This window comes from Tamandua tetradactyla, chromosome 17 (genome assembly GCF_023851605.1).
Source record: "Tamandua tetradactyla isolate mTamTet1 chromosome 17, mTamTet1.pri, whole genome shotgun sequence".
Lineage (NCBI taxonomy): Eukaryota > Metazoa > Chordata > Mammalia > Pilosa > Myrmecophagidae > Tamandua > Tamandua tetradactyla.
In genome coordinates, this window is record NC_135343.1 from 19,177,256 (window position 1) to 19,198,974 (window position 21,719).

A 21,719-nucleotide genomic window follows, 5' to 3' on the forward strand; every position below is an offset into this window, starting at 1 on the left:
GAAAAAAGGCAGAAGAGCCTGGCCAGAGGAACCGTGGTGGAGACAACAGAGGGAGGGCTGGCAGGGTGAGGACTGTGGTACCGTGGTAGAGAACGGATTGCCCTGCCGCAGTTCGCCCCGGACCGCGGCGGTGGTGATGGCCAAGACTGGCTGGTCCATCGCGGCCTCCTCTTGCCCAAGGCGTTGTCTAGCCGCAGTCGGTTGCTAGGAGACGCCTCCCGCCCGCCGGGATCTGGCCCTGAGCCAGGACCCACAAAGTTTGTCCCCAGGGAAGCGCGGACACAGGGAGGGGAGGTCGTCATACACTTCGAGACCCCACGCGAAGCCTCACGTAGAGTAAGTCGAATGGGACAATCACAGACAACCGTGCTAAAACCTAGAGGGGGCTCTGAAGTCGCCAGAGAGCCCCTGGGTAGAATCTGCGCGAAGGGAGTCTTGTAAAGGCTTGAGCGCACCCATAATCTCCATCAGCTCCCCTCCCAAATCACCTCTTTCTACACTCCTAGATAGGCTAAATAGAGGGAGTATGCTTGGTAGGTACTCTTAGCTTTAAGGCAAAAGCCTTCCTTAGCATCCACTTTAGAAAATTCACATTTGTTTCTAAACTCCTCCAGAAAGAAATTCTGGGGATTACTTCTCATCTGATTGGAGTGAGTTCTGGACCAAGCACGTTTCCCTACCTTTCCACTCTGTATAGACACTTTCCAATTTCCTGACTGAAGCTTCTTAACCTATAAAATTCTTATCTTTAAAAACAAACCCTCCCTCAGCCTTTATAATTCCATTTTATAGACTACCTACTGTTTTAGTAGTAGGTATTGAAACAGTAGGTAGTCACACTAGGAGGTAATTAGTCCCATTTTATGGAGTTTTAATAGTTGACTTAACGTCACACTGAAGTTGCTGAGACCCACAGCCTACTACATCAGAGCTTCTGCTTCCTTTCACAAACTTACAAGTGATTCTTTCCTTACTTGCTGTACTTTTCTAAATTCATCTTAATCTGACGTGTGCACACCTTTCAATTAAACTTGCACTTTGTTAAACTCACCAGTGATCCGATTGTCAAATCCAATGGATATTTTTCTTTTAGCAAACTTGGCCTCCATTTGTCATTGCTATATTGATTACGCCATCCTTCATTCTTTTTCTTTTTTGCATGGGCAGGCACTGGGAACTGAACCCAGGTCTCTGGCATGGCAGGTGGGAACTCTGCCTGCTAAGCCAGTGACCTGCCCCACCCCTTCATTCTTGAATCCCTGCCCTCCCTTAACTAGCAAGATTTAAATGCTGGTTGCATTTGATTTTGTGACTTATTCTCCTTGCTTGTTTCTTTATTTATAAAGATGGAGATAATAAATCAGTACCTGCTTATATGTAGTTGATTTGAGTAAAATATTTGGACCCATGTCTGGCACTGTGCACTTAGTGGATATGGGCTATCATTATCTTTAGAACAAAAGCAAAACTTTAAAAATCCAACCTCTCGCTTCTTCTCTCTCCCTCATTAAGACCTTATATTCTGCATATTTCATACTTCTATGGTCTTCCCCTATGCTGGCCTCCTTTCTGCTTGAAAGGCCATTCCTCCCTGACCGCCTGGCAAACTGATCCTCCTAGAGCTAAACACTCATGCCTCAAAGGACCACAGTTTGAGGACTCATTTTGACAGCCATTCCTCCCCTTATTTCAGACATATCCAAAACAAGGTTTTTGTTCTAAGTCTTGAGCCCTTTGAACACAGAAGAGACCAAATATTTGAACAAATGCTCACCCAGCTCCTTTCTATAAATTGAGGAACTAGAATAGTGTTTTTCAAAAATTATGTGCATACAAAATACATTGGGATCTAGTTAAAACACAGATTCTGGGGCTGAGTCTTAAGATTTTGCATTTCTAATAAGCTCCCAGGTTGATTCTGTGGGTGACTTTTTAAATAACAGGAGACTTGAGGGCTCCATTTAACTTAGTAGGACTGTAAATGCATTTAATACAGCTTTCAAAAAGAAAAACAAAAAAATGAACAGGCTACCAGGCTTGAAATCAAGAACTGAAATTAGGCCAGGATACAACTTAAAAAAGTGTTCACTAAAGAATTAATCAAGTCCATCACCATGTCTCATTTCACTTTCTTATTTTGGATGAGCCTGTAAAACTGGTTCAGCAGACAAGGGATTGGTACCCTAGAGACTTTTTTAAAATATGATGAAAGGTACAGAGAAGTCCAGAAACCCATACAAGGCGTGAGATAGAAGGGAACATCTAGATGAGAAAATAGCTTCAAGTATCTCAAAAATAGAACTAGCATGGGTCAATGATTTAAAAAACTTTACCCTACAAGCACGTTTTGGTTTAACAAAATATCCCATTAAGAGAATAGTCTGGTACAATATCACTGAGGAAAGATTTAATGTTCAGAGTTCAACAGTGCCTCTGCTTGCATTAGGATCTTTAAAATGTTTGCCCCTTAAAAATTTTAGGTAAAATACAATGCCCTAGGATCAACAGCAATAGTTGAGTTTTTAGAATTCTCAGAGCAAACATGCTACAGATGGCATTGAAGAAAAGAATTATCATGGCCCTTCTAAAATAAAACCATAATTTGGTGGTCTTGAAAGTGCTAAGATTTCAGAATTATAGTTCTGGGTTCAAATACTATGATGCTGTAGAAACAGGGGACCTGAGATTTGAACCTCACCCAATATGTGCTTGATATGACTAGCTAAGATTACTTAACTGCTGTGTACTTATATCATAAAATCAAAATGCCCATGTTGTGAAGTTGTGAATTCTGTGAAGATTGAAAGAATATAAAATGATCAAGTCATGACAGACTCAAGTGCCCCCAAAATGCTACTCCTTCCACCTTGTTACCCATCTTTTGACCTTAACAACTTACATAAAAGCACTGACCATTTCACACCTATAGGATGACTATTAAAAAAAAAAAGGAAAATAGGGTTGGAGATAACTTGAAGAACTCTAGTGCATTGTTGGTGGGAATATAAACTAGTGCAGCCTTGTGGAAAGCAATATGGCTGTTGTTCAGAAAGCTAAATATAGAATTACCATATGACCTAGCAGTTTTGTTCCTAGGTATGTACACGTAAGTCTCTAATACTTGTACACCAAGGTACATAGCAACAGTATTCACAATTGCCAAAAGGTGGAAACAACCCAAACATCCCATTAACAAATGAATGGATACAGTTTGGTACACACACACAATGGTATATTATTTGGTCACAAGAATGAAGTTCTGAGATATACCACAATATGGAAGAATCTTGAAAACACTGCACCATAAAATAAACAAGGTACATAAGGACAAATAGTGTTTCACTTGTAAGAGATGAATCGAAGGAGCAAATTTGCGGGGATAGTAAATTAGAGATTATGAGGGGGCTAGGGTAGGGAAAGAAGCATTTAGGAGAAAAATGCCCAGGATTTGGTTAAATGCTTTATCGCATGATTTCACTGAATTGCTGTAAAAGCTCTGGCTTACAAACCATCTGGGTAAATTATACCCATTTTACAGATAACTGAAGCTTGGATAAGATTGAACTCTTCAAGGTAATCCACAGCACTGATCTGAATACTGCTACAGTAAAACTCCAAAGCTCATTGCTTATTTTAACATCCCAGAGATGATGCCTCAACAGCCAATAGGTATCTTCTCCCACCAAATGCCTTGTTGGAATTCTGAACTCTCATCACATCATATTAAGGAGGCTCAGTAGAGTGTACATCTAAAAGTTTCCTATTTAATTAACTAACCTCCTGCCTAATATGTGATAATGTAATACTCTCCCCCCCCCCTTAGGATTATCAATGCTTGTAATTTTCCTCATCCTATCTAAAATATATTATCACAATTTTCAGTTTTCTATTTTCTGCTAGGGCGAAAAACAGTAGTACAGAAAGTCAAAGATGGGCAGTAAACTGCCAAACATAAAAATTGCTCCCTTGAGAAATTAAAAACCTGTGGCTATAATAGGTAGGTAACAATTATACTCAATGTTTTAAAAGTGGCTCTGGTTTGCTATGGAATCTTTCACTAACTATTTAAAAGGTAGTTAAAAAACAAAAAACCCTGACAACCACCGTTTGAGTAGCTTACAGAGAAATGGTAGAAAACAAGCACAAACTAAACCTAAAGCAAAGATTCTGTCACTATAAAATCTTTTTCAAAAAACATGTTACACAGGCAAAACCAACAGTGCTCCTTTGTCTTATGGTAGAATTAAAAAGCAAAATGAGTGAAAGATTAGGTAATAGAGGCAAAAATAAAACGACCCTCCCTCCAACTAGGTTTCTATTGTCTTCAGCATTCAAACATTTAAAAAATGGCTGCAGCGAATATGGAATGATGGATGTCCAAGCTGAAAAACACAAACAGGGTAGAAAACAATAAACACCTACTTTGTCAGTTCTCATGCTAGGTATATTCAAAGGTTTTTAAATTTTTCATTTAAACCCACTGAAGCAAGTATACCGATTTAAAAGCTGAACACAACATTGAATAGTCAAAATACTTATGCTAGATTACACCAAGCAGAAACCAACTCCACATTTTATCCTCAAAATTGGTAGACCTCAACAGCTAATTAATGACTCAATTCAGAGCACCAATTGGGTAAATTGTAATTTTTTTTATTGGAAAACAAATATACAACTTGGAATGGATTTGAGGCAAATTGTGCCATAAGCAGATTTTCTTTAAGTGGCTAAACAAAGTTTAAAAAGCAAGTAACAATAAAAGAAAATGTTTCTGGTACAGGACCAGCAGTACAAAAAAATAGTGTACGAGTACCTGGATAATACACCCGTTTTGCAATAGTGCAACTTTAAGTACATATTGTTGACTGTCCATAGTCCACGCAGAGTTACAACTCCACACTTCAACAACAACATGCTAACAGTTCCTAAAGAAAACTATTTTAAAAAAAGGCATAACCCAGATGTTCCCTCATTTGACCAACTCCATCTAAGTTTAGATGTGCAGAAGGGCTTAGATATATCCAGAGTAAGCCACATGCAACATGTTACTTGATCAATTTTCTAAAATAAGGTTTAGGACAATGACAGTAAGATAAGGGAAGAAAACATGGAGGAATGAAATCCTAATTACTATACATGCATATTCTTTTGACAGTAGGGAGAAACCTTTTACAGATAAGTTACAAACAAAGAAAAGGCAAATAAACAATTTTGTACAAGAAATTTAACACATTCTGTACAATGTCTTCACTTTGCTGTCATCATTTGTACAAACTCTGAAAGAGAAGAAATACATGAAAAATTGAGTCAACAGCAAGTCTGACAAAACCAACCATATTTACTCAATCACTGAGCAGTCTCCATTCCTATTTTGCTTTCCTTAGAATTGCAATAAAGTGTTGATGATATAGAGGAAAACTAGTTTAAAGCCAAGGATGGACCTGCTCAAATCTTAGAAATACTTAAGCTAACTAATACATAAACTAAACCAAATTAATGCTTTAGATAAGCCATTATAAACTTCAATTTCCAATCTGTCATGTTACAAGCCAAAATTACCTCAGTGCTAAGGGACTATGTTTAATGTTTACAATGTTAAATTTTATGCTGCTTTCTTAATTAGAATAACTGCATCACAACAAATATAAGTGAAAAATATAAAGACAGGTTTTATTAGAAATTTCCTCAATTTTCATTAGAAATTTCCTCAATTTTCAAATGCCTTATATTCATGCCTTGGGCCCTCCAAAGTTTACAATCACAAAGGATACTTCTGAATTAAGGCAGTTTTATACCAAAGGCAATTAGAGGAAACAAGACAATCCAAAGAAGGAAGAAAGCCACCTTAATTTCATTTTAGGGATACTGGAGTAAGCTTGCAGTTTTTACAATTGTGTTAACAATCCTTATACAAACTAAATAAAACCGCTTTACATTAAAAAAATGCATATGAATCATCTAGGAATCTTGTTAAAATGCAGATTTCTATGTTTAAAAGTAGGAACCTGGTAGTAATAATTTCTAAAATGTTATCCAATGACAGTGATGTTGCCTAGTCTGCAAAAGCTTAGTAGGTATGAAAAACTGTTTCAGTATCTTTAGTTTTTTGGAAGAACGTCATTAATTTTGTCCTATCAGATATCTCTAAGTATAACTCAAAGCATACAACGGAAGTGGGGAGATTCTTACCTTCATAGTTTACTTGACCATCACCATCAATATCTGCTTCCCTGATCATCTCATCAACCTCTTCATCTGTTAACTTCTCTCCAAGGTTTGTCATCACATGGCGAAGCTCTGCTGCACTAATATAGCCATTACCATCCTAGAAAAGATTTGGTAAAATTATAGACCCAGAGTTGGAATGGAAGTTTTTTGTTTTTTTTTTAAAAGGAGGAATTTATTGGGCAGGCCACGGTGGCTCAGCAGGCAGGAATGCTTGCCTGCGATGCCAGAAGACCCGGGTCCGATTCCCGGTGCCTGCCCATACTTAAAAAAAAAAAAAAAGGAGGAATTTTATTAAGTTGCAAGTTTACAGTTCTAAGGCCATGAAAATGTCCCAATTAAAGCAAATCTATAAAGATGTCCCAATTAAGGCACCACCAAGAGATTACTGTCACTCAAAAGAGGCCAATGAAGTTCAGGGTTTCCCTCTCAAATGGAAAGGCACATGGCAAACATGGTGATAACAGCTGACTTTCTCTACAGGCTTCTTGTTTCATGAAGCTCCCCCAGAGGTGTTTTCCTTTTTCATCTCCAAAGGTCTCTGGCTGTGTGCACTCAACTCACTCAGCTCTTGTAATTCTCGTGGCTCCATTTCCATTCCATCTACTACATTAGATCCCCAGTAAACTAATCAAGACCCACCTGGAATGGGTAGAGTCACATCTCCTTCTAATCAAAGGTTAAAACCTACAACTGGGTGTGTCACACCTCTGTGGAGAAAATATAATCAATTCTCCAACATACGGTGAATAGGGATTAAAAGAAATGGGTGCCTTCAAAGAAGGATCAAGATTAAAACATGCCTTTTCTATGGCACTTAATCCTTTCAAACTGGAACATGTAGAAACGGAATGAAAGTTTTAACAACCTTACTAAACTTACTATTAGGGAGAAATCCATACTTTGAAAATACATACAAGTTAAACGAACAATAAACAAAGTTAACTTCTAAATTAAGTGTCACTGGATAGCCAGGCAAGATGTCCTAAAATTTAAACACACTTTATTCAAATCACTACACTTCTTAGTTCCAAAGTCATGTGATACATCCTCTGTCACAAAATCAATGCCAAAATATACATCATTAGGAAATCTAAGTTTAACTGAATTATTTAAAATCTTTTGCTCGGTATGAAGGCAAATCATTAGGAAAAAACAGTCCTTCAAAGAATCAGGGGTCCCAATGTCTCCATTTCATCCTCAAAATATATTTAATAATTTAGTCCTTAAATACCTACTTTATCAAACACACGGAATGCCTCTCTAATTTCTTCTTCACTGTCTGTGTCTTTCATTTTCCTTGCCATCATTGTCAGAAATTCCGGAAAGTCAATTGTACCATTACCTAAAATGGTTAGTTGAAATATTAAAATAGAATTTAAATGCGATTTCTCCAAACTACCCCTCCCCCTAAATTAAGAGATTTACCATCAGCATCTACTTCATTAATCATGTCCTGTAACTCTGCTTCTGTGGGATTCTGCCCAAGAGACCTCATCACAGTTCCCAATTCCTTTGTTGTTATAGTTCCATCACCATCCTTGTCAAATAGTGAAAAAGCTTCTTTGAATTCTGTTTGGGGGGGAAAAAAAAAAGACCACAATTCAAATGCACTGGTTAACAATACAAATTAACCTTCTAAATGCAATCTACTAATCAACTCTTATCTCCACATTTGGAAATAGAACCTGCAACAAAATTTTGATTCTTGAAGGATTCAGTGAGGAAAAAAGCGTATTTCAAACATCTTTTGTCAATCACAGCACTATATGCTCATATTAACTGCTTAGGGAGTTTTCATCAAAATCTTAGCAGGGAACACTCCAATATCTAGATTAGTTAAAAGTTATTATTCTGGGTTGAATAATACAACAAGACAGAACACCCGAATGCTTAAATGATTGGCTTCTCCATTTTCCACTGAGGTTGCTCTGTGAGTTATAATTCAAAATTAAAGACCTAAGTAGTACACACATTAGAAAAATAAGACAAATACATATTTCTATAGAGTAACTATACAATTTATTTGCATTGTGGTTAGAATTAACCTCAAATGTTAAAAGACTGTCTAAATCAATCAACTATTAAAAATAAAAGACTTTAAACTTCACAAAACCAAGCAACAGGCTAGTTTCCTTTTCTACAAAGTAGAAGGGACTATCACCAAATAACCTATCATGATAACACTGGCCTCGATCATGGCATGCATAGCTAATTTTCATTTAAGTGTTTTATCACAGAAAACAAAGATAATTTAGATCCTTCTTTAAAATATAAAACCCCAAAGCTTGTAAGAGTAAAATATATTACTAAAGATTTTTTTAAAAAATCTTTCTGTGCAATTATGTTCCTTCTTATTCACCACTAGATTACCTGGACAACTAATGGGAGTACAATCATTATTCCTATTCAAAACCATGAACAAGCATAATGATTAACAGTAAGAATTCTGGAGTCCAGACTATCTAGCTTCACCACTTAAAGAAACTAAAACAGAGATTAAATTTTAAGTGTAAAGTCATACCAATGAGTTAATAACAAAGCTAGTACTTTCCAAGTAAGGCATTATCTAAAAGATTTTAGATTCTATCATCAAGCAAATAAAAATGCATCTTCAAAGTTCATAAGATTATTAAAGTTTCTCTAGCATATCTATGTATTTCAAACTGTACACTATTTGAGACATGTTTAAGAAACTGTATACCACGTGGGCCATGGTGGCTCAGCAGGCAGAGCTCTTGCCTGCCATGCCGGAGGCCCAGGTTCGATGCCCAGTGCCTGCTCATGCAAAAAAAAAAAAAAAAAAAAAAAAGAAAGAAAAAAAGGCATACCTCCTTTTTATAATCCAAGGCTATTTATTTCACTACCTAACTCCAGACTCCAATACCTATACTTCCATTTCCATTCCATCTACTATCTCCTCTCTGGAGCTTTCTTCAACTGTTTATGCCCCTTGGTAAATAGTTATCTTCATGTTTCTTGGCTTAAAACAAATTTAAACCCTAGATATATATTATTTTAACTGCTTGTCCTTCATACCTGTCCCAAACTTTGAAAGACACTATTACTCATCCCTATTTCCTCTCTCCCCACTGTTAAAATGACTTGCAGCTCCAACCCATCAGCTGAAAATGCAAAATTCATCAATGACCACCTAGCTGCCCAATCCATCAAAAATATGTGATGGCTCTATGGCACAGAAACTTAAAGCACAGACTTTGGAACTTAATTGCTTGGGTGAAAACATCCTACTCTCTACCACTTACTAGTAAACCAACCGTGGACAAATTTCTAAACCTTTTCTGTCTCAGCTTCTTCATTTGTTAGAATAGAACCTACCTTCTAAGTTTGTTTTCAAGTACTATATATAAATTAAGTACTCAATAAATGTCAGGAAAAAGCTGATCTCATTTCCTACAGCATCCTAACCCGCACTGAAACTGTCAAACTTCTCTTGGCCTTCCTAACCATTTGTAAGTTTCCCTCCTACCTACATCATCAAAGCCTATTGCTCTTATCTGTGTCTTACCTGTAGATATAACCGAACTTCTTATCCTCTTTCCTCTCCTTAGCTATTTCATCTATGCCCATTTACAATGAAGACTTTGCTACCTTTGGCCTACTTACCTCTCTCAACACAATGTCTTTATTTCTGACAGCCTACAGGACTTCTCTCCTGGCTGACCTCAAGAAAGATAGCTGAAAATGAATTCTATACTCCCCAGCAACAAACCCTAGAGACCCAGGCAGAAAACCAAGAAGACATCATAACTTGTACCCCCTGAAAATTACCAATGGTTCTGTTAAATTCTTCCATCTAAATACTGCTTCATTCTTTTTCTATCTTTACAATCAAAGTTTTGTTCAAGACCCCCATCATCTCTTGCCTGGACTATCACAACAGCTCCTAACTTGCTTCTCTCTTTGAAATTACCTGGAGTCTGCAGTCCTATTATCTTTTGGGATCAACACATTACATTCTTCTGCCTAAAATCATTTAATTGCTTAGCTTCAGACCAAGTATTACTGACTAGCTGCAGTATGTTTTATTCAAAAGTAAGGTAGTTCCGTTCCATGTAAATATCACTATTTGTTTCCAGAGGAACTCACCTGTGATCAAGCAGAAACTTAGTACCTAACTGCAGGTCCATTTTATGAAGTTAATATATAGTGCTAACCTAAATCAGGCCAATGACAAAAGTAGATTAGAAAGTTCCCACCAACAAATATCAGTATTCAATGAAGACAATTCCTCTTTATTCAGGTTCCCCGCCCCCCCTCTTTTTTTTACAGGATATAGGAATACTTTCTAGAACACAATCTCTCAGTGTTTAAACACACGGCGTCTATAACTTAATAACTTAGGCTACAAGAAAATTTAGATGTTCATTTACTTAATTACAATCCTCTGCTATAGTACTTAGCTATGCACATCTTTTACCACCACCATTAAGTGCAAAAATTCCTGTTTAACTAGCACTAATCATTTTGCTGCTATATGATTCAACTTAAAGTCAAATTACAGGAAACTGCATGGTATACATTTATAAATGTTTCCTAAATTTCAAGAAGTTTTGAAGTCTAGTAAACCCCTAAAAGGTTTGATGGAATAAACAAAAAGCAGACAAAACTACATCTATGCTATAACCACTATTTTCTTTACGGATGCAAGAAAAGAACAAATGAAAATATTTGTTTTAAAGGTGAGGGTTTATTCCAGATTTATTTGTATGTTTTACAATATCTGCTAAAACCCTTGAAATATAATAAAACCAAAAGTACAAATTCAGTTCACCTGCCTTTACAGCCCACCTATACTTCACAACTAGTATAATCTTTACATGAAAGCAGCATGTAATTATGAAAAAAGTAACTCTTCTCAAGAATGACTTGAAATATGAACCCAGGAGTCAAAACCTAAATACACAATAAAGAGAACTAGTCCTGAATGTAACAGAACAGCTAGGTTCTACATAACTGATATAGGAACTCTTAAGATCCATTCTAGCTGTGCCTACGTTAAAACTTTCAGAAAAGTCATATTACTACCCGAGTTTTATTTGTTCATTAGCTATCTCAGGATATATTCCTAACTTAACAATTTTACAAAAGTGGGTTACCTGAAACAAATTTAACAAAAGTACAACCAAATGCTTAACTTTTATTTCAAATATTTTAGTAGTAAGCCCTTAAAAAAGAGGTCACTGTTATCAGACTTATGTTGGCACTCTGCAACTGTTACCATAAAATGAAAAAAGCCTGATTTTTTTAATCAAACAAGTTTCATTCTTATAACAGGCCATCAAAGTTTAAATAAAGGTTTAGGTACAGATTCCTAAAAAACAAAAAAGTTCTTATATACTTTTCCTATCAAGCCTCCGAGTTTCAAACAGTAACTGACATCATAGCAGACTTCAACAAAATTAACTTATTTTATTGGTGCTGTCACACTGGACTGTTCTGGAGTGCTCTTTAAGACCAGGTACTATAAACTATCTATTAGATACAAAAGTAATCATCTAAACAAGAAGCAGATTTTCCCCCCTAGACCAAGTAATTTGCTGTTAGGATTTCTAAACAAATCTGAAGCAGCACTGATCATCACATTAAGAGAAAAATAGCTTTAAAAGTATCTTAGTATATTTCATGTTACTTTATATTTATGAAGCTTGTTTCCTTTAACAATCTGGAAGAACAAGTAGGTTTTAGACTCTTAAGATGTTACTGGTACTAGCAATCACAATTTACTAAATAAAGAAAAACATCGACTTCACTTCAAAAATGGACATTAAAATATACCAAATCCAAAAGAAAAGGATTTGGGGAGGAGGAGGAAGAATTTTTAGGATAGGGTAGATAGTGTTCTAGAACATTTCTTGTGCCATACACCTCTTTAAGAATGAATTCTATTCATTCAAGAACCATTTATTCAGTGCTTACTATGCAAAAGGCAAGTGGATACAACAGGGAACAAAAAAGGTTCCTGATCATGGGACTTACATTTTAGAAGCATAAAAGCTTTGGTTACTGTCTGAAAGTTCTACAGGATTCTATGAAACGGCTTTAAAGAAATCTATAGTCTATAAAAAGAGTAGGGAGATATCCTAGAACAGATCTTTCTCCCACTCCCACAGGAAACCTAATTTTATGATGGAAGTAAACAAAATGTTGTAATTTGTCTTATAAGACAATGTTCCAACAAGCTATAAGGGTTTTTTATTTTTAAATAAAATTACCAGTCTTTAAAGATTCTCTTTTATTTAACAGACACGAGCCATTTTTAAAGTATTGTGTGTTAGAGGGGGTGGTAATAAGCATTAACTACATAATAGGCAGAATGAAAACATACATCTTCTTTCCTAAGTGAACATGGTATATATTATAGAGACAACTACTAACTGGGAATACTGAAAAATGGAAGCCAGAGAGAAAGGCAGGTGTATTACAGGCGGCCAGAGTTTAAGACTGGAAACATTACGTAGTCACTATTAATTTCTGAAGAAGAGACATAAGACATAATATTTCAGAAAAACTGATAAATTTTTATTTTTTCAATTTTTCTTATTTTTACTTATTTATTTATTTACATGGTCAGACACCAGGAATCGAACCCGGGTCCTCTGGCATGGCAGGCGAGCATTCTTGCCTACTGAGCCACCATGGCCCGCCCCTAACTGATATATTTTCCCTAACTGATATATTTTAAATAATATTAATTGAAACAAAGAAATTACTTCAAAGCTCTGTGTAACTGCTTCAACACACCTCCTATACACAATTTACCAACCCTAAAAATGAACCCCAAGTTTAAGTCAAATTCACACATTAAGAACTGAAAATGAGAATAGCTTAAATTTGATCCTTAATATTAATAGCTTTATATTTTATACAACCCTAACAAATAATATTTGTAATGGCTATTTAAAGAGATGGGTCATTTCTGGTCCCTCCCAGCTGTGTATGAAGAAGAGAGAGACTTTAAATGGGCTATTCACAGTTGAGTTCCAACTGGGTGTTTTCTTCAGCATTAAAACAGTGCTTCAGTGCTTTTGAGCACCTACCAAACTCCTTGCCTACCAAGAATACTGTGGAAGTGCTAACTACGTGATAATTTAATAAAACAATCTTTAATGCTAGCAAAGAATAGTACTTTAATTAAAAAACAAAAACTCAGGCAATTTTACCATCATTTTGATGTTACCAGCCATCTCAAACTACTAAAACAAAGATTACCATTCTTGATACAGCAAAAAAAACACAGCATTTTATATAATTATTTTACACATTTCCATAGCAAACCAAAGGAAATAAGATTAAGAAGCTCTTTATGTCAATAGCTAACATTGCCTTTTAAGACAAAATTCAAATTACTACAGTAACATTTGTAAAATAAAATGCTAACTTTCGGGTCTATGTTTTCACTAGAGATAAATGGTTATTTTTTTTATTAACTAGAAACACAATTCTAAGGCTAAACTGTTAGTTAATTTAAACTAGAATAAATTCAAAAGCCATTTACTGATTCTACATTTCAAGTCACTTCAATTACTACTTGGCTTTCTCTTACGAAGACTGATTTAGAGCTGTGAAATCATAACTTGCCCAGAAGTCATGTTTTATAGTAAAATAACTTTAAAAAAAACAGCAACTACAAAACAATCACCACCACCAACATGCTCCAAAGTATAGCAACATAGCCTAAAATACATGTCTTTAATTACAATTAACACACATCTTTCACAGTTAAGTTTACCTTCTAACTTACGAAAACAGGTTCAATTACCTACACTACACTGCATACGTCGTTACCATCTATAAAACAGATCAAAATCAATTCTTTTATACAAGTATCTTATTTTGAGGCTGGCTATTTTACAGTTAAATTCAATGAATACAGCCTAGTATAAAGTCATTTCACTCACCTGCAATCTGCTCTTCAGTCAGTTGGTCAGCCTACAAAGAGATCAGAAATAAGTGATTTCAGATTATCTAGATTGCCAATGCAGAAAAGAGGTTTAAAAACTTTCAAAGTTCACTGTGTACCATAAACATCATTAAGTTCCAGTAACAAATACAATTGGGTAGAAAATGCACCTATCTGCTTCGGTTAAACTGTCTTAATCCCAAGTTTAAATATACAAACATCTCAGAATACTTCTGAAAATCTAAATTTTATTTGCAATTGAAAATAAGCAAATTGACATACTAGAAAGTTTAGATATGCTACTCTTCCATCTAAGGCAAGGATAGAATCCAACAGAAATATTGCACCCTTCTTCAAAACTGAAGAAACAGATTTAAGCTCACCATTATTACCAGAAATTTCCAATGAACCAAAATCAATATTTAAGGGTCACAATTGTCAATTTACTCATAAAAGGTGGTTAAACAAATCACTTTGACATGACCACGATATAACAAGCCTCAAAAACACACACACACAAAAGTAAGCAAGAGTCCCATATATTAAAAAGATAAAATCTGAGTTGTTCTGGTTGGTGAAACATGAAAGCAACCAGCTTTTATGTCTTTCTCACTGGCCAGGCAGCTGAACATGTGAATTACCCAGTTACCAAATGTGGAGTCCAGCCACCCACTTTCCCTTGATTTTTTAAATCTCAAAAATAAATCTAAGGTTTGTGACGCTTCTAGCACAGACGTACCTGGTTTTGGTTTTAAAAAAATATTTCCAGATGTTTGCTAAAACCCATTATATATATGTTGTTCTTCAATCTTCACAATAACCCTATAATAGTATTATTACCCCCTACTTTATTGAAGTTGGGAAAGGTTTAGGTTAAGTTTCAGAGGTGGGGGTACAGAGCAAGATAAAAATTCAGTAACTAGGAGAGCCAGTATTATGAACTAAGATGTCAGACATCTCTAATGTTTATAAAATTTAAATTCAGAGCACTGCAACATATAAAGATGTTTGCAAAGTATCAAGATTCCTTCATTCTTCCTATGGCCTTCATCTTTGGATATCTCACTGCCTATTAGTAAATTACATCTATGACACAACTGTTTATGTGGTACCATTTCAGGGCACTGTCAAGAAATAGCCTCCTATCTAAAAGTCCCTACCCATGTGGAGTCAAGTGTACAATGATTAATCGATTATTTGCAGGGAAATGAAATTAAATATTACCTGGTTCAATTCTTTTTAAATGAACGCATCCCTTGGAAGAATAATACACCTCAAGTAGACTAGTATCCCATTAGCTCTATGGGGCAGCATCAGAAAATCTAAGAAACCAAGAAAGCAGAAGTGCCTTTCCCTGTCCAACAATTTTGATTTGACCACAATGTCTTTCTATTAAAAAAGGCCACATACCTTAAAATCGAAGAGCCAAATAAGCTCAACCAAAGCATATTAAAAAAAAACCTATCTACTTTTACCCTTACAATTCCAATCCTCCACCAACAAACATTTGGTGTGAAGTCAGTCCATTTTCCCCCCTAGAAGTAAGATTTAAAACCAAGTAAACCCAGTGAGTTAATGTTTACTTTGTTATAAAGGAAGCTATAGAGACTTTACTTCTAGTCTGATTCTATTTTGTAGGACTTTCCTCATTTCTGAAGGGCAGCAAAGCATGGTTGGAGAAAAAAGCATGGTGTTCTGAGTCATAGCTGGGCTGGTATCCTAGCTCTGCCCCTTAGCAGCTGTGTGACCTTAAGCACGTTACTCAACCTCTCATAGTCCCTTCATCTGTTTACAGGGACAATAATACCTACCCTGCAGGCTTACCGTACATATTGAGAATCTATGTAAAGTACTTGCAAGGATGTAACTGTTACTATTAGTTTATAATTAACAAATCAAAGAACCTAGGACGTTAAATAGCAACTTGCCTAGCTCGACTTCCAAACGGAAGGAATTTATGACATTATCAAGGCCCAGATTACTTTATAAACTTACCACATTAACTTTAAGCTGAGAAAATTTATTTGCACAAAGTGCAATACAGGATGCAACAGGTGAAATCAGTTCAGGTCTAAAACGTTCAAGATAAGCTAAATGTGTGACTAACCTATAAATGAAAACTTTAGTCTGATTTTTTTTAAAGGCCAATTTTGAGTGCCTCACATCATCTTGCCCAGGTTCCTCTCTCAGGCAAACTCATTTCAGGAGATCACAAATGAGCTTCAAAAGATGGACTAAGCACATGCAAGACTAAATTACTTATATTACCAAAAAATTCTCCTTAATTTTGCTTGGAAAATTTCAAAGCTTGAGAACTGGATGCAAATCAAATTCGGCTAGGAGAACAATTTTGAATTAGAGAAGTTTTCTGTACTTACTACTTATCCAATATTCAAGGTTTTAAAATGAACGTCACCAACAACGCAAGAACACGGTTTCCAGCTACAGGTAGATAAATGTTCATATTTCAGTCCATGTAGAGTGCTCTTTTCTTAGTTAGAAAAACCAGAAGAACTATACTTTTGGGAAAACCCAAGCTCATTAACAAGTGTTTATCTCAGCAAAGTGAAGATTAATTCTCTAGAGAATAGAATAGTTCTTACTCCCTTATTTCTGCAATTATTAATATAATTTGCTTCTTATTGGTCTTGTCACTCCAGAAAAAAGCTTCCAAGCATATTACTAAGCAGGATGGAAAATACCAGCTATCAAGATGAAGTTGCCCGCTACAGCCAGTGTGAGATTGTTTTCAGTTTAGCACTACAAAAAAAGGTAACAAAAACCATTTCTAGGGCGGGCAAAGTGGTTCAGAGTTTTCACCTGCCATGCCGGAGATTGTCCGCCCATGCAAAAACAAAACAAAACATTTCTAGGGAAGCACTGCTTAATGAGTAGAGTTTTGGTTTAGGATAGAACAGTTTTAGTAATGGATGATGGTGGCAAAATATTGTAATTGTAATTAATGCCACTTAATTGTTTATTTATAAAATGAGAAATTTTATGCTGTAATATACTGCCATATTAAAAATTTTTTTTTAAAAATGGTTTAAAGGTTACTTAGACCGTGCTACTCCGAAGTGTGGCCTGGAAGAAAAGCATTATCACTGGGATTTGTAAGAAATGGAGACTTTCAGGTTCCACCCGAGACCTCCTGAATTAAAATCTGCATTTTGTAGAAGAACAGAAGCATTGATCTAGACTACATGAGTGAACTAAAGAAAACTTATTATGTATCAAACATTTCTTAAACGACATTCAAAAGTAGGTATGAATACTCTTGAATGCTATTTAGTGAAAAATGGTATAAAAATAATACTAAGTTCTTATCTGAATAAATGGATGAGTTCACAGGCTTGACAGGGAACACAAACTTTTACTATCCTCCATCCTTTCCTATATGTTCATTCCTCAAGCATACGGTGCATATATGCATTTTCTCCCTACAATTTCACAAGGCAGGGTATTTGTTTTACCTTCATCAAAAATACAATCTAATTACTTTAACAGGGCAAAAAAAAAAAACAAAAAATTTTAATCTGACAGAACAACACTACCTCTACAGGACCTTGGAGCAAAGAGAAACCATTGGGCAAAAGGACTTAAAAATTAGAACCTTTATTAAGGACCTAAACTGACTATCCCAGCTAAATTTAGAATTTTAATATAGCTATGGTGAATCTTGGTCTAACAAGAAAAGAATAATGATTTATTTCTTTAGACTCAAATGGCCTACCTCATCACATCTTTTACTTCTCTCATCACCCTGGCCTTCAGCCTTCTTGAAGCATTTCCCTTTCAATGAGCATATACATGTAAACTCAAGAACTATATGAGCAATCTTATCAAATAAATTTTTATTCCTTAACTTGACTGAATTCTAATTTTAAAATTTCCAAGTCTTATAATTATGGTGCTAACTAGGGTCAACTTCAAATTAATTTATTACTTAATTATGACTGTCAACTTAACAGACCAACCGAAAATCTCCAAAGCATTAATGATGCAAACAGTAACTTAAAAAGTTTATCATTGTCAGGTGACCACCAGTCTTTAGACACAAACTCTAAGCATTATCATTAAACCTACCCAAGCCCCTGATTATCAGAACTAATTAGCAAACAACCAGATTTTTCATTTCTAAATCAAATTTTAAAGTTTACTCCACAACTTGAAAGGAGCACACTAAAAAAAAATCTGAAATAAAAATAGAACAAGTGTATCAAACGCAGGTTTTGTCCATAGTGAACTCTCTCCACACCCATACATGCTGAAGGTTTCAGTTGGCAAGGATTCCTACCTCCTGTTTAAGATGTCACACTGTCTCCTGGACACACCCATCGTGGTAACCACTTGGCAGAAGGAAGCATAAATAAGTATTGCGAATTACTGTGCTCATGAAATTTTTTTTATAGGAAAAAATCGAAGTTACTGTCCTAGGTGACAGGAAAAACGCTTTTTTAAATTCCTTGCCCCTCGAAACGTCTTTTATCACTAGTCTCTGACAGCCTGATATTACAGTACAAATAAACTGAACTATACGTTAAGATGATCTGGCAACTTCTACACGGAAATAAGAAATGATTTCCGAGAAAGTTGGGATGGAAAGGCTGTGTGTGGCAGTACTTCTTTAACATGAGGAGTACACCTGGATACTTCAGAAGGATATAGACACTGGCCCTTTTCAACGGCATCCTTCCAACTATGACATGAGGATAACTCCGACTTCCACGTTTAAGTTCATCAAAGGCATCCATCCTTCCAACTATTATATTCTTGGTTAAGACCCAGAATGGCAAGTACCCGGGGTTGCTTTTGCCAGGTAACTAGGAAACGCCTTTCAGACCCTGGCTGCAGCCAATTGCATTCCCTAATAAGACGATTGAGAGGGAGCGCCTGCCTTCAGACATACATCATTATTTCATTCGACGACAAAAATCACTTAAATTTTTTTTAATGCCTGGGTGAAGGAGGGCCTCAGGGCCGGATGAGGTAGAGCGATCAGCATTCGCTAAGCTTCCTTCTTGCCACCAGGAGCTAGGGGAAGCTGTCGCAGCCCCCCTCCCTCCCCACCCCCCTGCCCCAAAAGGGAGGCCCCGCTGCGGCGCGAGCCGCGGAGACCTCCGCAGTTCTGCAGGTGCCAGCGCAGCAGCTGGGGCGCGAGCGCAGCCGACCCGCCCCACCCCCACCGGCCGCTCCCTGCGCCGCGCGGCCCGCCCCCTCCCCCCGCCCAGCACGCGGGAGACGCGGTAACGGCGGCGCTGGCGCTCGCCCGGGGTTTCGCGCGCTCCCTCCCGCCCTTTAGCGCATGGCGGCCGCAAGCGGACAAAGGCGCTTCCTGGCGCCCGCACCAGCCGTCCGTTGGGATTTGAATCCCGCCCCTGGATTGACCTTTCGAAATCCCGACTGAAGGCTTTCTGCGCCCGCCTCCCACCCCACCCCCCACTTCCACTTTCTTTCCTCCGCATGTGCTGGGCTGTCCTCCACTCCGGATCCATCCTCACCCAGCTAAGCCCTTGTGGCGATTCACAACCTCAGGGTGTATATACCTGGCCCCAAATTCGCGAGAGGAAACCTCCCTGAGGACAATGGGGGTAGGGGAGCACCTGCGACATAACCGTCGAAGGCACCCCCCCCCCCCGGCTCTTCAGCGTCATCCCTCAGGCAAAGACTACTTCTTGAGGGAGTAAGGGAAGCTAGTTTTCTTTCTTTAGTCAATTTGTTTCGGTCTGTTCCCCCCACGGGCCAAGCGCCGGCAGCTTAGCGTCGCACTCACCATGCTGCAAGCGCTACCGGTCTCCCAGACGCGACCACACAACCGCTCGACTCGCTAGCTCCACTCGGACTAATTCTCCCCCTCCGCCCCCAGCGCTTCATAAACACCTCCCTCCGCCAGATCCCTCCGCTCCGTGCTAGATAACGGAACATCGCAAACGAGTCCCGCCAACCCCCTCCCCTCAAACGCTTCTCGAGACCCCTTTAGCTACAGTTATTGGGTCTACTATGCGAGAGCTAAAGGGATGTTGGAGAACGGATGACGTAAGTCGATTCCGTTCCCCAGAGAGCCGTTAAAACTCCGGCGGACTCCCTCTTTTGGGGCGCTACTTTGCGGCGCGGAGGAGCACCGCGGTAGTGACGCGTACGTCGATGAACGTTGAGCCGGCCTCTGATTGGCGAGTTCGTACCTGCAATGCGTCACTCGGGCTCGCAGCCGCCGCCGGACGCGGAGTTGCTGTTGGTGCACGGGCGTGCTGTCCTAGCAACTGCGCCAGGCGGCGGAGTCGCCTGCTTTGCGCTGAGCAGGATAACCGTTCTCCTCCCTCTATCCTTCCCTGCCCCACTGACTCACACCCACACTTTCCTGCCCCTTGTTTAGAGGTAGACGAGAATACCCTAAGTCGATAAAGAAGGAAGCTGAGAGACCCTAATAAATACGTACCTTGTGTTCAGCTTCTCCTTAGCCATTTCGCTCCCTCACAAACCCGTGGAAATCTGGGTAGGGCCCAATGTAGCTTCTCATTATCTGAAAGGGTCTTCCGTTTACGTTTCCTTCCCTTTTGCCTTCCTTGCCAGTGGTAATTTACCAGAAAAGTCGCTCAAAAACCATTTTTTTGTATCCGAGGTTCTGTGGAATTAGTCACTCCAATAGCCTTTTGATATTATGGAAAAATAGGGTTCTGGCTTGGAGTTAGACCTGGGTATGAGTCTTGGGTACCTTTCTTAAATGTATGACTTGGAAGGTTTATTTGGTCTCATTTGTAAAAAGGAAGAAATAAGACGTATCTCAAGAGATAATTGGAAAAATTAGAATTATGTAAAGATTAGAGTTCATGTAAAACAAAGTGCATGGCACAGGGTGGGCACCTAACAATTGATTGCTGTAATTCACTAAGTCTTTATAACGAATTTGCCCTTTTGGTATTTAAACTCTTAGAGTTAAATAGACATTTTTAAACCACATAAAAATGAGCTCTTTGGTCCCACCCAAAATAAGCAAGGGTGAGCATAATCTGGAATGCTTATTAAGCAAATGTGAACACCTACTGTGCGAACTTGATTTTGGTTGTAGTATAATTGTTACCATACGGGGCAGGGAGGGAGGGGGCGGATGTAGGCTTACAAGGCATAGAGGAAACACTCTTAACTAAGCACAGAGGTTCCAAGAAGGATACCAAGAGAAGATGCCTCCTAAATTAAGTGTGACCTAATAAATGGGCTACGACAAAGCAGAGAAGAAAAGGGAAGCAAATTCTAGGGGAAGGAAACAACAGGGCAAGATCCAGAGGCATGCAATTGCATATCATGATGGGGGAGCTGCCAGAGATTAGGAATTCCAAAAGTATAAAGGAGAAAGCCAGCAGAGGGAGAGGAGCCTGAGAAGTAAGAGAAAAATCTAGTAAGAGAAAAATCTAAATCTAATGCTGAATTGCACTTTGCCAAATGGGTGTAACACTCTGCCCTCTCCTCCCCACCATCCACCTCCATCCACCACCCCTACCCCCGCCCCAAAAGGAATTGTCTTTAGCCATGTCAGGGTCTTAGAATATCCCGGTATAAAGCACAGGCTCTTGGA

At 37.9% G+C, this 21,719-nt stretch overlaps 2 protein-coding genes across 8 annotated transcripts in view; both read right to left on the reverse strand.

The window, feature by feature from the left end:
- Positions 1 to 1,242, reverse strand: part of STPG4 (sperm-tail PG-rich repeat containing 4) — a 52,425-nt gene extending 51,183 nt beyond the window's left edge. Inside the window, exon 1 of one of the 4 annotated variants that reach the window (XM_077134155.1) lies at positions 82 to 1,237. In XM_077134155.1, the coding sequence (XP_076990270.1) occupies positions 82 to 159 (78 nt within the window). In that variant the 5' untranslated portion in view covers positions 160 to 1,237. Of the gene's footprint in view, positions 1 to 81 lie in introns of all 4 variants that reach the window. The other 3 variants (XM_077134154.1, XM_077134157.1, XM_077134156.1) reach the window with 3 other exon arrangements.
- Positions 1,243 to 4,637: 3,395 nt separating this feature from the next.
- On the reverse strand, positions 4,638 to 20,604 carry CALM2 (calmodulin 2). 4 transcript variants are annotated; one of them, XM_077134160.1, is made up of 7 exons: positions 19,923 to 19,995; positions 14,148 to 14,178; positions 10,336 to 10,403; positions 7,654 to 7,797; positions 7,464 to 7,570; positions 6,190 to 6,325; positions 4,638 to 5,276 (listed from the first exon to the last, which is right to left on the reverse strand). In XM_077134160.1, the coding sequence occupies exons 4-7, from the start codon at positions 7,721 to 7,723 to the stop codon at positions 5,248 to 5,250; spliced, it is 342 nt and encodes a 113-aa protein (XP_076990275.1). In that variant the 5' UTR covers positions 7,724 to 7,797; positions 10,336 to 10,403; positions 14,148 to 14,178; positions 19,923 to 19,995; the 3' UTR covers positions 4,638 to 5,247. The 4 variants fall into 4 exon arrangements, with proteins under 4 accessions (XP_076990275.1, XP_076990274.1, XP_076990273.1 ...); XM_077134159.1 differs by lacking the exons at positions 10,336 to 10,403; positions 19,923 to 19,995 and adding an exon at positions 20,586 to 20,604; XM_077134158.1 differs by lacking the exon at positions 10,336 to 10,403 and having other exon boundaries at positions 19,923 to 20,053.
- Between the last annotated feature and the right edge of the window lie 1,115 nt (positions 20,605 to 21,719).